Source organism: Olea europaea, chromosome 22 (genome assembly GCF_002742605.1).
Source record: "Olea europaea var. sylvestris chromosome 22, O_europaea_v1, whole genome shotgun sequence".
NCBI classification, from domain to species: domain Eukaryota; kingdom Viridiplantae; phylum Streptophyta; class Magnoliopsida; order Lamiales; family Oleaceae; genus Olea; species Olea europaea.
This window is the reverse complement of record NC_036258.1, coordinates 2,909,132-2,926,481: the sequence shown is the minus strand read 5'-3', so window position 1 is coordinate 2,926,481 and position 17,350 is coordinate 2,909,132. Positions and strand designations below refer to the sequence as shown.

The following is a 17,350-nucleotide window of genomic DNA, read 5'->3' as shown; positions in this document are numbered from 1 at the left end:
TCAAACATTACACAAAATCTAAAGATCCAAAGCAAAGACTCCAAATGAATCCAAATATGAAGTTTCAAAACTTGTTGCAACTTCATCTAAACAATACTAGAACTTGAAGTGGTGAACTTCTATGCTAGTGTAGGGCATTTCCCTTCTTACAGAATCATTTCAATATCAAGAGAGGGGTTATCCTCTTCTTATCTTTCTTGATTGCTACAATATGTAGATCATCCATCTTTTCTTTAAGTTTGTCATTGCAAGTTGCCTTTATCTGTCGTTCTCCCTGATCATGGCCATTAGACTCGTTCATTCCCTTCTTTTTTCTAGCCACTTCAACAAAGGAATTATTCAATTCGTCCCTATTTCCTTATACAGAGTTACTGCCAGCATTCTGGCCAGTAGCTTGCTGGCCATTCTGTCCAAAGCAGTTCTAGCCATTTTGGCCAGTAGCATCCTGGTCCTTACGCCCAGATACATGCTGGCAATTTTGTCCATTCTAGCCATTTTTGCAAGATGTATTCTGCACATTTCCATTCGTTTCAACTCCAAGCTGTTTTGCATCCATAGATTGATTATCCGCATTCTTGTTATGCACAACCTGATTACTATCTTTGTTCGGAACATTCTCGCGATCCATCACAACTTGCCTAGATACATTGCACCCCGGTGTTTTGTGATCAAAGCGTACGAAAAAATTAAAAATTCAACTGATATAACTCGAGCACATTTGTCATAGTTACATTGCCTTCATCGTTGTTGTACAATCACATGGTAATTATAGATCTTTGTGATTCGAAATTCAATTTTATTAATGAATACTCTATCGTCATTAAGTAATAGTCTAATTCAATTTGATTTGAATTTATAATCAAGAAATCGACTCAATCAAAAACTCTATGAGTGCAAGAAGAAACTTAAAAATATATAATAACTCTAATTAATGAAAACTCTCTTATTACAAAAATTAGACTAGAATAAGAAAGAAACTTTTTAAGTATTACAAATTAAAAGCAATTATAAAAACTTAAATACAACTCTTGTATAAAGTTGGGGACCTCCACTGCTATTTCCCCCCCAAAATTTCCAAATTTTAGAGCCCTAAGTCTAACCCCTGAGCTCTGGAATTCCCTCTTAACAGGAAACAAACTTCAAATCTCGGCCACCCCTCTCAGCCGTGACCACCGTTTATAGTCCCGATTCCCGGCCACTCAATACCGTACTGCCCTCGTCTACACATCCAAATGGGGTTCTTCGACCTGAACATCCCCTACCGTGAGTCCGATCGTCACGTTATCGATAAATCCTCTCTAAAATCCCGCCGGCTAAAGCTTGCCATAAAAGCCATGGAACTCGGCTACACTGGAGTGGCCTACAACCGTACCCTCAAAGGCGTGATTTCGGAATCCGACCGCTGCGTAATACCTCTCTTCCCGCTCTCCTCCCTCTTAAAAGTCGCACCTTCTTCCTCGTATTTCTCCGCCGCCGTCAAGTTCCATCGTGAGCTTCTAAACGTCACCGTTTCATCCCCCTTCCGCCAGTACACTCGCCTTACATTAATTGTCGATAGTGCTGCTCCCGTTCTCAAGTCTAGCAATGGGATTCTAAAAAGTTACGATATAGTTGCTGTTAGACCCGTAAATCAGAACGCCTTTGATCAGGCCTGTAAAACCTCCGAGGTTCGATTTTTAATAAATTGAACTCGTTTTAACTCTTGATGTGTACAGTGTACATCGGTCGGGGTATAATTAACGTGTGCTATTGACACGTTTGTATTTGATATTGGATGTGTAGGTGGATATTATTGCCATTGATTACTCGGAAAAGTTGCCTTTTAGGTTGAAGCAACCAATGGTTAAAGCTGCAATCAAGGTTTGTTCTTTACTTGATTGTCTTTATTTATTTGTGTTGCCATATTTTAAATCAATCATAAAAAGGTTTTCGATAGGAAGATATGGCTGAAATATGTTAACATAGTTTCTAGGGTCTCGATGTTACCTTTGTGTAGTTTTAATGGGGTCTGTTAACTTATAGTATCACCAAAAGCTGTGAATTTCTCTGGTTGATGCATATTAGAGAAGTTTATTGGCCTTAAGACATCTATATCACAATGTAAGTGTGAAGTAGATCAACTTATTTGTATATGGATTCAGCCACATTGATTATCTTCTTCCGCCGTGCTCTTTAAAGTGCCATTTTCCTTGGTAAACTGCAAGGACTCATTCTTTTACATTAATCGTCTCCTTTGTTTTAAGGTTGATCTCTTCCTCTAGTTTTACCACATTACTAGTATGAAACAATTTGCTCTCCCACAGCTTATCTTCAGTGCTTCCTACCTTAACAATCTGAGAATATACTTTCTTACTTTCCCTTTGCACTCCGCTACAGATTCATTTCAACATTCTTGTATTGGCTACCATGTTCCCTGCAACGATAGATTTGTGTGCGAGACGTGGTCAGCGAATTGATTTTCAGTTTCATGACTTCCATTTTGTTTCAAATCGGGTGCCATCCCTCTATTTTTCTATCACCCCCCTTGAATAAGTAAGAGCCCCCTCTATCTAATTCAAAAAACAAAAAAAGAGAAGAGAGGCAAGTGTTCCAATCAGTGAAGATTGCGGTCGACATTTCGCCAAAGTTTATTATGGCGGAGTGAAATTGTCTCCTAATACAGACTTATTCCACTGGTTGACACACCTCCAATCAACACTTGAGACACTGTAGGAGATGATGGATGAATTTTCTTCAGGATTGTCAATATTTTCTTACAACATGTCAATGTAGGCCTATGCATCCATATGATAAAGAAATGACAAACCCCGTGTTCTTGCATGTGTTGTCATTGTGCAAGTTCAAATATCTTTGGATTTTGTTATCTTAGCGGATCCTCTTCTTCCTAATTGTTTTTGTTTCCATCTATTGGTTTGTGGTTAGTTACTTGTTTCCTGGATGATAGTGAAAATTTTCTGCTTGATGTGCAGCGTGGAGTGTACTTTGAGATTACATACTCTAGTTTGATCGTGGATGCACAAGCAAGGAGGGAAGTGATATCTAATTGCAAGGTGAGCTTTAGAGTTACTCTTTTTTTTTTTTTTTTAATGTTGTAATTTATCTTCAATATTCAAGATTTGTGTACAAGTTCTTAATTAATGGTTAAACACGAAAACCTAAAACTAGCACTGGGAGATTGCGTATTAAAATTCTCTAATATGGGTTGATTACAATTATTATAACAAGGTTTATAAAAAACCTACTGTATGCCCAAGTTTCTGGACTTAAAGGGATCCATGTAAAATTATTGCTTAGGAATTCTGGAATTTGCTGGTTTGTCGAGAAAAAGTCACACATATTGAGATCGCGTATATTTTTATTGACATACTGCTAGATCGAGTAGTGACATGAATCTAGTAGTCACAACATAACATTTTATCTCTTCAATCCCACTGTGTATCTGTTAGTTCAGTATGCTTTCAGAAATTTTCTATTTGAGCTTTGGTTGTGATATCTGTATAGACATAATAGTGGTAAAATATATGGTCCTTGTTTTTAATATGAAGAAAAAAATAATGTCTCGAGTCTAAACAACAAACTAAGCCTTATTCCCAATATCATGGTTTTCTTTCCATTTGACGGACTGAATATCTATCAAACGGGATTAAAATAACTCAAAAATGGTATGCAACTAGAATGTGTGTGTAGATTTTTTTGATCAATGGCAGTATATTTAAACCTTGGAATCGATGCATCCTATTGCTTATACCATTTCAGTTTCCAAATTTTAAATTTTATGAATACTTAACCATTGGTGCATGAGCAAGGATTTCTTGCTGCCCCAAGAGAACCCTACTCTATACATTCATTATTCAACTGTTCTTGCAAGCATAAGTAACTATACAGAATCAGCTCATTACTCACTTTAGTTACAATGTCATACATCAATGATGATATAAATCATAGGGGAATGGACAGGTTTGGTGGGGGTTAATTAGATTTAAATTGAAACTTGGGACCAGTGTGAATCAATACGAAAGTACTTCACTAGGGTTGATTCAATCTTCCGTACAAAATTAATGAAATTCAAAAAGATTAAATGATTTATGTTTCATGTAATGTTTTTAATCAACACATCTCATGTTCTATCCTTGTCTGGTGCTTGGATGAAGGACTACTTTCAAGCTGTTCTAGATCCCCTTCCACTTTTTACCACAGCTCAGTTGAGATAATAGCTTATGCTACCCTTATTAACCAATCTCATTAAGATAAAACGATCTTCAATAACAAGTAAGAAACTACTGAGTCTGAAACAATTCATCTTCCTGCTGCAGAACTGATCAAGTACTACTGTGCTACTTTGGGATTGAGTACATGTTGACTGATTGTTCCATTTCATTGGGATGTGTTTTAAATCCATGTCTATCAAATGGTTAAATATGTAGATTTCTGCTAATCTGTATTGGATTATGCAGTCTTAATTTCCGAATTTCCAATACCTACAAGTATGTTCTGGGTGCTTTGTTTCACATTTTCTCCTTTTTGAGTGTGGTTGGGTGGAGAGATGGGGATTTGGGTGGACTTCTGCTACAGCTTAACTGACCAACTACTTAAATTTCAGCTACTAGTTGATTGGACACGAGGAAATAATTTAATATTCTCTAGTGCTGCTCCTTCTGTTACTGAACTTAGAGGACCATATGATGTTGCAAATTTGTTATCTCTACTTGGGCTCTCCAAGGAGCGTGCTAAAGCAGCCATTTCCAAAAATTGTAGGTAAGCAGACTTGTAAAAGCTTTAGCCATTCTTTCAATTTTGTTCTGTTTTTTGATGAATGCAATTTCTTTACTCCTATTTATGCTAGATCAATCCTAGCTAATGCTTTAAGGAAAAAACATTTTTATAAGGAGGCTATTAAGGTTGAACGAATACTATCAAGCGGACAAATTAATTCAGAGCAATCTCCATTTGATGACTGGCTTAAATGGGATCCTATTTCTAGCGGTGATGGCGACTTGATACTAGATGACATGGAAAAATCTTTCTCCGCCTCCAGCAATGTAGCCAAAACTGTGAAAACCATTGACTTCACATCAGGCGTGAATGGTCTGCCTGTGCATGGCCTGCAAATCAAAGATATAATCTCTCTGAAGAATGTGGCACCAAAGCCACCAGATCATGGTAAATATTTGCCGGAGTCTGAGGAGACTGAGGCAGCTATTGCAGATTATGAGATGCCTGTAGATAAGGGTGGCCTAAATCCTTTGCCTGAAGGACAAGACAGCCTTAATGCTGTGGTTCAAAAGCAAGGCAGTCTTAATCCTCTCTTTGAAGAAAGTCAAATCTGCGACGATTCTAAAATTCTATTGGATCCCCTTCCCAAAGAGCAAGGCATACTTATTCCTTTGCTTGAAGACAGTCAAATTTCATTAAATGACGTGAAGAACAAATATCAGGATTTTGGGTGTGAAGATTCTGAAATGTCAGATTTGCCAACGGATACTGGTGCTTCAAATTGTTTCACTGATTTTGAGGAACTTGATAATGTTTCCATTGAGAAACTGAGGAATTCAAGCAAGTTGGATGGAAATTCTGTTCACACTGATGTAGAATTACCCATTTCAGAATTCCAAAGTTGCGTGCCTATTTGTAGAACAAATGTTATACCAGATGGGTCACCAGTTTTCAATTCTAGGAGTAAAAGTGAAATTACTCCTTTCTCTGACAAACCCGCTTCGTTGAATGATATTTCTTTTTCTGCCAACATTGAGGAGTCCGATATGGAAAATGGCATTGTAGTTTCAAGTGCACAAGAAGGCATTGAAGTGAATACTGTTCAAAGCAAGTTAGAGAGAGAAATTGAAAAAGGACCTGTTTTAGCTTCAGCTGGCATATCTTCACAAAATGGCCATATGGAGAGAGAACAATTGAAGGAAATAATACTTACTTCAGTTTCCTTAGGTGATAAAAGGGCTATTGAAGAATCTAGTAATCCAACGTTGGATGATTTGATGAGCAAGAAAAAGCAGATAAATCCTGTCACAAGTCATCGATTCCTGGACAATTCTCAAGCAGGTATGATTATGTTCTGATTTCATAACTTTAAATGTAATTTCAATTTCTATTTGAGCTCTCGTTATCTATCTTTCACTTCAACCTATGCAAATCTGTTCACTGTTTGGATATGGGAATTCATTTTTGAACTCGAGTCTACTAAAACTGTCTGATTCTGATCTAATTTTTCTATTAAATGATTATTTTTAGTTTCTTTTAAGCAAATAATGATAATAAAGACCTATATTAAAATTTTAATTCATATTTTTTCATTTTGAATAAATGCAGGGAGAGGGAGAGCAAAACGAAGGGCAACTTATAAACCTTTCACATTTCCTTTTAAGGTTTTGTTGAATCCCAAGGCCTTTAAGAGGAAGGCTCGGAAGTCAAATTACTAATAACTATGTAGGGCTCCTCTTTTTCTTTTTGGCTTGGTGGCCTTTGTTTCATAGATGATAATGTCACAAACTTTGTTTTGTAGGTCTAGTTCTTTTGCTTAAATTTTTATGATGAAGCTTGTAAAATTTATTGAACTGGGATATCCCTATTTGCATTCAGCAAATTTATTTATTTATTTTTAATTATTGAGTGATTTTTTGGTTTGATATAGCATCAATTCCTTAATTTTTAAGGTTTCTTACAGGATATGATAAAATTTGGTCAAATTCCCTCTTCTGATCCACACGTGCTCTTTAAATTACCGAATGTTTTACACTCAGACATGCATTAGTGTATATATATGAATAGATGTGTTTATATAGGCGTGTGCGTAGATATAGATTCATGTTTCTAATTTTGCTTTGCATGAATTTCTCTCATACCAATACTATTTCAGAACATTCAACACAAAGTATAATTGGTTGATTGAAGTAGATACCCAACCAATTGAGAGAGAGAGAGAGAGAGAGAGAGAGAGAGAGTTAATCCTTTAAACAAGTTCTTCCCATTTCATATTGCAATGACCAAATTCTGTTTCTGTCAGCAAATTATATTTGGTTTTTTCATCCTTTCAGCATGATCAGTTTTTTTTTGGCAGCAGTTATCCATTGTACGCACACAAGCACAAAGACTCTAAATCTATATTAGGTAACAGCATGTGAGTGTATATTGCTGCAATTTCATTCTCTTAACATGCCTGTTTTCATCCCAATAAAGAATTTCTAGGAAACTTGAGTCAACCCGAAAGGAGGAAAGGTACGAAATAGGAAGAAAAAAAATTATGTTGAAATTAGACAAGAGACTCAAAGTTTACCACTTTCACTGCTCTTGGAAAACCGAAGAAAGCAGTCAAGCTCGCTTTATATTTACTAATTGCCATTCTATGATGATTTTAAATATGATTAGGCCATGCTATAGCCCTTTCATTCATTGTTAGATGTCATAGACTCGGTCAAGTTAATGCTTCTCATGTGCTGCAACATACTTTCTTGATGAAAACTATATTACTTTTATTATAATGTTTTTTTTTTTTTTTTGATACCCAGGTGTCCCAGTTTCGTCAGACTAAATCCTGAACCTCAAGCCTCCGGCCCCTCATTAGCTTGAGGAAGTTAATCGCGAGTTGTGCCCTTATTGGCTCCCAAGTTCCTGCATGGCTTTTACTCCTTCCCGAAAGAGGGCCCTCTCCACTGCCTTCCAGTACTTTGCCTTCGAGATAAATCTCCCTTCCAAGATGCTGCCTTCCAGGAATCGAACCCTCCACACTTGTTTTGTGAGCCCACCAATGCAATTGTTCCACCAACTCGAATGTGCTCCGGGGGGCACTTTTATTATAATGTGACTGGAGATAGAGTGGCTACTGTCTATTGCTTTTTGTCATTAGGCATTGGCTTTTCCAACATTGTAGGGGTGCATTAGGTTCTGGCTATTGGTGATGACTTATATTTGCTTATTAGTTTTGAGTTGAATCAAACTTAAATGTCTCCTTATTGTTATCAAATCGTGGCCCTGGACAAGATCTGTTGTTTTCTCAGTTGCTGGCTTGGGATGATACAATCCACATTTTTATCTAGTCAAAGTTAATAGTGAAATTTTCAAAGTCAAGTCAAATGAATACTTGTATGAAATAAATCATTTTTATTGGGAGTTGATTGATCAAATCATTTTGTTTGGGTTTATCTTATAAATTATAAAGATTTTGAAGGTTAAGTTGGACAAAATAAAAAAAATTTGGGATTTATTTATATATTTTTGGAAGTTGAGGATTTACTTGTATGTTATAATTAGATTTAAGGGACTTTCTTTGCAAATTGAACATGTGGGACTTTAAAATTCAACCTTTGACCATTCTTTTTCTCCCAAAACCTACCCCTACACACATAGTAACGCGAGAGAAGCAGAGATCGTCAGAGAAGAAAGAAAAAGGAGGAGAAGAAAAAAGGGAGGAAGAAAAAAGGTAAGACTAATCTCTTCAAGTTGGGATGTAATTTATCCATTGTTCCAAGTGATAAAGGTGTGATTTATATTAAATTTTTAGGGTTTTAACTTGTAGTGATAAAATGTCAAATTTAGGTGATATATGTACGATTTGGAGCTCAAGCTTGGGGATTAATTAAGTTTCAATTTCAGCAAGGTAGGCAATAAAATTTTTGGGGAAATCCTAGAATTCGATTTCGGATTTTTGATTAGTTAATTGTGGAAATGATTATATAAATGAAATATTTCACTTGGGAGTTGATTTTATGGAACAAAATGTATATTAAATGGGTGGAATTATGGTTACTAGTTTCACTAGATTGGAGAGCAAAATTAGTTTTAAACTTGGGAAGAAGGTTTTGTTGATGAATTAGTTATTAGAAAAGGGATTAGAAAAAGGGATTTGCTCCAATTGATCAAAAGAATATTTTGCAAATTCATTCGAACATCGACCAATTTTAGTTAAGTATTATAGAAGTAGATCCTAAAGTTTTTAAATTTAATAGTAGTTGATTAGTCAGCTTATTATGTATTCCAGATGGTGACGAGGAGATTGGAAGAGGCTATCAGCCATCTTAGGTTCAGCTTGTATTATGTGAGTGGATAAGCTTATTTTTTAAAAATTAGTATTTATTTAATTTATATTAACTCAGAAAATTTATTAATTCATACAGTCGATTTGACAACACGATTTTTAGAATAAAGTTGATTTATAACCAGTTGTTTTTAAAAGTGAAATTCAATTTAGTAAATCATTTTATTAGCATGTTATATGAGTATTAAACGTTTCAGCATATTTAAAGTTATTTTCTAAAAACCACCAGAAAGTACCTAGGTGATTTTACCCTCGTCTGCACTGATGTGAATGTGTTTCCACAGTGTATGACTTCATATGGTTATTTTACCCACTCTAGGCTGGTGTGAATGTATTTCCACGGCGTATGATCATTATAGTGATTTTACCCGCTCTGCACTATTGTGAATGTGTTTCCATATTGTATGACCATTTTATAGCTCTGCACGAGAATTACAGAATTACAGGATTACAGAATTTCAGAATTTAATAACCTTGCTATGTATATCGAGATCAATCAATACACGAGTATGGTTATTCTGGGTACATTTTTGGTGTGATGTTTCAGTATTACATAGTATGGTTTCAGTATTATATGTTTCAGTATTACATAGCTTATCAGATTTTAGAAATGCAGTATATAGAATAAAGATGTTTATGATTACAGTATATTTTAGTTTTGATAGTATTATCAGATTTTAAACTACAGAATTCAGCTTATTCAGTTTAAAGAATAAATATTTTAGTTTATATGTCTGTGAAAAGATATTTTATGCTATATGTCGGTTTTAGAAAGATTTTATGAATGGAAAAATATACTTTTACAAATATCCACTCACTGAGTCGCAAGCTCATATTTTTGCCACCTCATTTCTTATCAGATAAAAGCTGCGATGAGTCATATCAGAGCCTGTCGATCGGCGAGTTGAACTACATCGTGTCGTTGTTTGTATGTCTCATCTTGTTAATTCATACAACACATATTTTCTGGAATTGATGTATTTTGTGTCAAAAAATGTATTAAGTCACATGCTCATTCCATATTTTGTGTATGTTTTGAAATGAAGTTGTTTGGTGATAAAGAAGGGTAAATTTCTTTTTCAGTACAACTACTTTGAAGAATTGGTATTTTGAGGGGCCGGTGTACCTGTTTTAAACTATATGTACATGTTTGGGATATTTGATCTTATTTTCAGGTGGTTTTAGTCCATTTTTCAGAGGGAATTCTATCGAAATTTTTATAAAATTATAACAGTCAAAGCATGTCAAGTTTATCTTGGTGGTGGGTCCGGCACTCCCCTAATATCTACCATCGGCGCACGACAAGTGTCGGATCCATTAGGATGATTTGGGACGGGTCATGTCAATTGGTATCAGAGCATGGTTATAAAGTCAGTTTGCATGGTTTATTTGATTTTTGTTCTTATCATATCATACATATTTTGTAGTTGGAGTCATGGCTCGTGGTAATAAGACACGCAGGCTCCAAGATATGTCATCTCAACCACCAACTGCTCCTGATAGGGATGCTAGTGGAGTCGAGGAATCAGTTCATCTGACCCATGATCAACGAAGATATGGGGATGTAGCCTAGCCTGACTTAATAGCTGATAGGATTGCCACCACTGTTGCTTCTGCTCTACGCAATACAGATAAAGATTGTAGTATAGAGCGAGCTACTAAATTAGGAGCTAAAGTATTTATAGGCACAACTAATCCAGGAGAAGGAAAATCATGGATGGTGAGGATTGAAAGAATATTTGATGTGATGGATTGTCCTGATGATCGAAAATTACGTCTAGCTACTTTCTTGTTAGAAGGAAGTGCTTATGATTGGTTGAGGTCTGTACAGAGTAAATATGTTGATCCTTCTGTGATCACGTGGGGCAAGTTTAAAGATGATTTTAATGAGCATTTTTACCCTCATTCTTACAAGACTGACAAACAGAATGAATTTTGGAGACTAGTACAGACATCAACAGTGGTGGAGTATCAGAAGAAATTTCTAGAATTATCAAAGTATGCTGCCGCTCTTGTAGCTGATGAAGTTGATAAATGCAGAAAATTTGAGTATGGCCTGAGAGAAGAAATTAGATCGGTGGTGACTGCGTCTGGGTATGAAAATTTGAGTAAACTTGTAGAAGCAGCATTAAGGGTTGAGAAAAGTTTGTCTGAACGACATGGTGGTCAACAACAAATGAGATCGGGAATTGGAAGCAGTAGTCAGACATGGGCAAGAGGATCTATGACTAGGCCACGGAGGAGGGATCGCAGAGGAGGTAGATTAGGTGTTTCCAATTCCCGGTCTCATTTGTTGTTGACCACTATGTCGTTTAGACAAACTTTTCTCGACCCTTAATGTTGCTTCTACAAGTTTACACCCAAATTTTCATACCTAGACGCAGTCACCATTGATCTAATTTTTTCTCTCAGGCCATACTCAAATCATCTGCATTTATCAACTTCATCAGCTACAAGAACAGCAGCATACTTTAATAATTCTATAAATTTCTTCCGATACTTTGCCATTGTTGATGTCTGTACTAGTCTCAAAAATTCATTCTGTTTGTCAGTCTTGTAATAACGAGGGTAGAAATGCTCATTAAAAGCATCTTTAAACTCGCCCCATGTGATCACAGAAGGATCAACATATTTACTCTGTACGGACCTCCACCAATCATAAACACTTCTTTCTAACAAAAAAGTAGCTAGTCGTAATTTTCGATCATCAGGACAATCCATCACATCAAATACTCTTTCAATCCTCACCATTTATGAGTCTGATTCTACTGGATCAGATGTGCCTGTAAATACTTTAGCTCCTAATTTAGCAGCCTGTTCTATACTACAATCTTTATTTGTATTGTGTAGAGCAGAAACAACAGCGGTGACAATCCTATCAGCTATTAGTCAGGCTGGGCTACATCCCCATATCTCCGCTGATCATGGGTCGGATGAACTGATTCCTCGACCCTACTGGCATCCTTATCAGGAACAACTGGTGGTTGAGATGACATATCTTGGAGCCTGCGTGTCTTATTACCATGAGCCATGACTTCCAACTACAAAATATGTATGATATGATAAGAACAAAAATCAAATAAACCATGCAAACTGACTTTATAACCATGCCCGATACCAATTGACACGACCTGTCTCAAATCACCCTAATGGATTCGACACGTGAAGTGCGCCGATGGTAGATACTAGCAGAGTGCCGGACCCATCACCAAAGCAACTTGACATGCTTTGACTGTTATAATTTTATAAAAATTTCGACAGAGTTCCCTCTTAAAAATGGACTAAAATCACCTGAAAATAAAATCAAATATCCCAAACATGTATATATAGTTTAAAACAGGGTACACCGGCCCCTCAAAATACCAATTCTCCAAAGTAGTTGTACTGAAAAAGAAATTTACCCTTCTTTACCACCAAGCAAATTCATTTCAAAACATACACAAAATATGCAATTAGCCTATGATTTAATACATTTTCTGACACAATACATCAATCCCAGAAAATATGTGTTGTACGAATTAACAAGATGAGACATGCAAACAATGAGACGATGTAGTTCAACTCGTCGATCGACAGGCTCCGATATGGCTCAACACAGCTTCTATCTGATAAGAAATGAGGTGGCAAAAATATGAGCCTACGACTCAGTGAGTGGATATTTGTAAAAGTATACTTTTCCATTCATAAAATCTTTCTGAAAATCGACATATAGTATAAAATTTATTTTCACATACATATAAACTAAAATATTTATTCATTAAACTAAATAAGCTGAATTTTGTAGTTTAAAATTTGATGATACTATCAAAACTAAAATATACTGTAATCATAAACATCTTTATTCTGTATACTGCATTTCTAAAATCTGATAAGCTATGTAATACTGAAACATCACACCAAAAATGTACCCGAAATAACCATACTCATGTATTGATTAATCTCGATATACATAGCAAGGTTATTAAATTCTGAAATTCTGTAATTCTGTAATTTTGAAATTTTGTAATTCTGTAATTCTCGCGCAGAGTTATAAAATGGTCATACACTATGGAAACACATTCACAATAGTGCAGAGCGAGTAAAATCACTAGAATGATCATACACTGTGGAAATACATTCACACCAACGTAAAGTGGGTAAAATAACCATATGAAATCATATACTGTGGAAACACATTCACACCAGTGCAGACGAGGGTAAAATCACATGCGTACTTTCTGGTGATTTTTAGAAAATAACTTTAAATATGCGGAAACATTTAATACTCATATAACATGCTAATAAAATGATTTACTAAATTGAATTTCACTTTTAAAAACAACCGGTTATAAATCAACTTTATTCTAAAAATCGTGTTGTCAAATCGACTGTAAGAATTAATAAATTTTCTGAGTTAATATAAATTAAATAAATATTAATTTATAAAAAAAATAAGCTTATCCACTCACATAACACAAGTTGAACCTAAGATGTTGGATAGGCTCTTCCAATCTCCTCGTCACCACTTAGAATACATAACAAGATGACCAACCAATCACTATTAAATTAAGAAACTTTAAGATCTACTTCTATAATACTTAACTAAAATTGGTCTCGAATGAATTTCCCAAATTTTCTTTTGATCAATTGGAGCTAATCCCACATTCTAATCCCATTTCTAATAACTAATTCATCAACAAAACCTTCTTCTCAAGTTTAAAACTAATTTTACTCTCCAATCTAGTAAAACTAGTAACCATAATTCCACCCATTTAATATACATTTTGTTTCATAAAATCAACTCCAAGTGAAATATTCCATTTATATAATCATTTCCACAATTAATTAATCAAAAATCCTAAATCGAATTCTAGGGTTCCCACAAATTTTACTGCCTACCTTACTGAAACTGAAACTTAATTAATCCCCAAGCTTGAGCTCCAAATCGTACATATGTCACCTAAATTTGACATTTTATTACTACAAGTTAAAACCCTAAAAATTTAACATAAATCACACCTTTATCACTTGGAACAATGGATAAATTACATTCCAACTTGAAGAGATTAGCCTTACCTCCTTTCTTCCTCCCTTTTTTCTTCTTCTTTTTCCTTTCTTCTTTTCCTTTTTCTTTCTTTTCTCACGGTCTCTGCTTCTCTCGCGTTATTGTTTGTGTAGGGGTGGGTTTTGGGAGAAAAAGAATGGTCAAAGGTTGAATTTTAAAGTCCCACATGTTCAATTTGAAAAGAAAGTCCCTTAAATCTAATTACAACATACAAGTAAATCCTCAACTTCCAATTATATAAAAATAAATCCCAATTTTTTTTTATTTTGTCCAACTTAACCTTCAAAATATTTATATTAAATCGACTTTATTTGCAGAATAGGTGAAAAAGAATTCATGTAGTTGGCTCTAATTTTATTGAGAACATGACACTATTGGTGTAGGAAATTACTAAGCTCTTTTGTGGTGAAGGAAGGGGAGACAATGGATGCCAAATTTAATGATGAATCTTGTAAACTTAGTAAATTGAAAAACATAATGTAGTAATTTATTGATAATGGTGTTGTTAAAAAGGTAACTAACAAAGTTAGTGGATGACCCATCGCCAGCCGTCGTCCTCCCCACCGTTGGGGGCCATCTTGAAGGCAATATCCTTTAGCTAAATACAGTCTAGATTCAGATTCCAAGTCTAATATTTACTCTTGGATCATTAACATTATTATAGAATAAAAACACATGATTCAGTAACATGAAAGACAATGATTTATATAAATATAGGAGTACAAATTGTTGCTTTTACAATTTAAAAAGTAGAGTGGCTTCTAAAGCCAAAAACGAGCTTTCAAAAAATGTTTCATTCTTGAAAAGTGAAGAGAAAATGGGCGTGGGGGTGGGGTAATCTTTGTTACTAATTTATGTAATTAATGTTAATAAGGTTATTATATTCATCCTACACTTTTTTGTTAGCCATGCTAATTGCAATGAATGTCATCAATAGTTGCTCATTTTTGGAATAATGTTAATTTTTCTTGTCGTATTAATGTCTTTTAATTATTGATTAATTATCACATTTTGTCTTTGAAAACAGTTTATGTCCACATATTCTGTTAGCATAAGAAAATTATTCAATCGAATTTTTGTATTTTTTGTTTATTTAAAAATGTGAGAGACATACGAGTCTTTTAACTCTCTTTGACGAATTGTTTGACATTTTCCAGGGATAGAATGTGCTTATTTATAGAATGTTAGGAGTTAATGTACAACGAAATTTAGACACACGAGTACAAAAATGAGCAAAAGCTAGAAATCGTCATTGCAATTAAATTATGGTGTGATTAACAAAAATGTGATGTGAATATAATTAACTTATTTTCTCGTTATGGTGTTTGGGTAATTGACAACAATTGTATAGCCCTGTTTGGTAAAGATTAAATTTAAAGTTAAAGTCAACAATTAATTTTAATTATGTATTTTATGGGATCCATAATTTTTCAATCATATATTTCATCATTTTTTATCAAAATCTGTTAAAATTTTGATTTTAATCTTCATCAAATAGCGGCTTAATATACATCAATCACTTGGCCTTGAAGAAACATGAAATGCGACAAGTCTTTGTTTGTATGACTAAATGGAGGTATGATTTTTAAGGTTACTTTGGGTGTAGGTCAAGTTGTATCAGGTCCATATGTTCTGATTTTGAGGTGCTGGTCTAATCTATCATGCCCTCTAGTTTTAGGTGTTGAACAAAGCCATGTGTTAAGGACTTTGTTGTATAGGGGTCTTACCGACCCCTCACATGGGGTAGGCCCCACACTGGCCCCAACGCCATAAAAAATGAAAAAATAAAATAAAATCCGACCCTAATAAAATAAAATCCGACCCTACCCTTGTGAGGGGTCAGTAAGATCCCTGTAAGTGTTAGGTCTGTACGCTCGGCACTACTCTTAGGTGTTTGATCAAAATTATCCGAGCTTGATACAAGCCGCCACAATGCTTGTGCTTGATTATTCTATGTCGTCCCTCTGGACTTGTACGATTTTTTGCACAAGTTTTTCTTCTGGTGTTCAAATTTTTAAGAGACAAAAAAAGGCAGGGCCTTAGCTGGGATAATGGGCCTTCCATATGGTAAATGCATGAAAAAGACATTTTTATCGCCTATAATGTAAGTTTAGAGTCTAGACAACGAAAGCGTGAGTAATGCAAATTTAGGCCGCAAAAGGTGCGACTAAAGCTAGCGTTAAAGCACACGCCTTTTATTTATATTTTTTAAGCTAAATAAATTAAATAAATAAAAATATTTAATGTCAATAATCTTTAAATAATTAAAATAATATTAAAAATAAAGAAACGCCTTATTATGCTTAGGCTTGTAACCCGTAAGACTTGAGGCTCAACCTTGCCACTTGCCACACCTCGTCACTTTTAATACCTTGATAAATATAGATCGATTTGAGTTTCTCGTAGCGTGCAGTGTGTGTAGTCGTATTCTCATTCGTTTCTCTTTTTTTTATAAATTTAAACAAGTAGTTTTGGATGCCTTTCCTCAGGTGAGTAAATATGAATCATCTAATCAATCAAAAAACCCCATTATAGTGTCAAATCATATAATTCTAAACCTGGTTTTGTGAATGTGTGCTTCTCTATGCTTTAGAATTTTTTCTAACACTAAAACTTACCACTAACCTCATGCATCCAATCCGACAAATTCTTTCTGGAACCTTTTATTCTCAACTCAATCCTTTAATTTCCTTCAAATAATGATTAATGCAGGAATTGACACAAGCTTATTTCAACTCCAAGGATAAACTAAGCTTTTTCCAAATAAGTTTAGGATCGGTGATATGGTTCATTTTTCGCTACTTCGTTTAACTATGCTTAACGATTTTTACAAGTCATATCATAAGATTTGAAAAAGTTTTATACCGACATTCTTTCTGGAACCTTTTATTCTCAACTCAATCCTTTAATTTCCTTCAAATAATGATTAATGCAGGAATTGACACAAGCTTATTTCAACTCCAAGGATAAACTAAGCTTTTTCCAAATAAGTTTAGGATCGGTGATATGGTTCATTTTTCGCTACTTCGTTTAACTATGCTTAACGATTTTTACAAGTCATATCATAAGATTTGAAAAAGTTTTATACCGATTATCAACGTACAGCAATTTTTTTCTCTCCTTTGCTCCAATTTGAGCTCAGTTATGGAAAACATAGAGGGAGTTGACAATTGAGTATTTTGATAAGGTTTATTTTTCTGAAGAATTAAGCTAAATGACCACATTTTTTGACACATTGTTTGACACATCTCTCACAATCGAGG

At 34.7% G+C, this 17,350-nt stretch overlaps 2 protein-coding genes across 2 annotated transcripts; both read left to right on the top strand.

The window, feature by feature from the left end:
- Window positions 1-1,094: 1,094 nt before the first annotated feature.
- Window positions 1,095-6,627, top strand: LOC111371366. The gene is made up of 6 exons (XM_022993306.1): window positions 1,095-1,667; window positions 1,783-1,860; window positions 2,970-3,050; window positions 4,601-4,755; window positions 4,844-6,054; window positions 6,322-6,627. The coding sequence occupies exons 1-6, from the start codon at window positions 1,233-1,235 to the stop codon at window positions 6,429-6,431; spliced, it is 2,070 nt and encodes a 689-aa protein (XP_022849074.1). The 5' UTR covers window positions 1,095-1,232; the 3' UTR covers window positions 6,432-6,627.
- A 1,721-nt stretch (window positions 6,628-8,348) lies between these two features.
- LOC111371365 lies at window positions 8,349-12,731 on the top strand. Its single transcript, XM_022993305.1, has 2 exons — window positions 8,349-9,043; window positions 9,904-12,731. The coding sequence occupies exon 2, from the start codon at window positions 10,761-10,763 to the stop codon at window positions 11,379-11,381; it is 621 nt and encodes a 206-aa protein (XP_022849073.1). The 5' UTR covers window positions 8,349-9,043; window positions 9,904-10,760; the 3' UTR covers window positions 11,382-12,731.
- Window positions 12,732-17,350: the final 4,619 nt, after the last annotated feature.

What these genes read in the sequence shown, in the direction of transcription:
- LOC111371366 (XM_022993306.1), top strand. Translation starts at nt 1,233, where the DNA reads ATGGGGTTCTTCGACCTGAACATCCCCTACCGTGAGTCCGATCGTCAC. An exon ending in AGGCCTGTAAAACCTCCGAG is followed by an intron (nt 1,668 to 1,782) that starts GTTCGATTTTTA and finishes TTGGATGTGTAG; the next exon opens with GTGGATATTATTGCCATTGA. An exon ending in TGGTTAAAGCTGCAATCAAG is followed by an intron (nt 1,861 to 2,969) that starts GTTTGTTCTTTA and finishes CTTGATGTGCAG; the next exon opens with CGTGGAGTGTACTTTGAGAT.
- LOC111371365 (XM_022993305.1), top strand. Translation starts at nt 10,761, where the DNA reads ATGGTGAGGATTGAAAGAATATTTGATGTGATGGATTGTCCTGATGAT.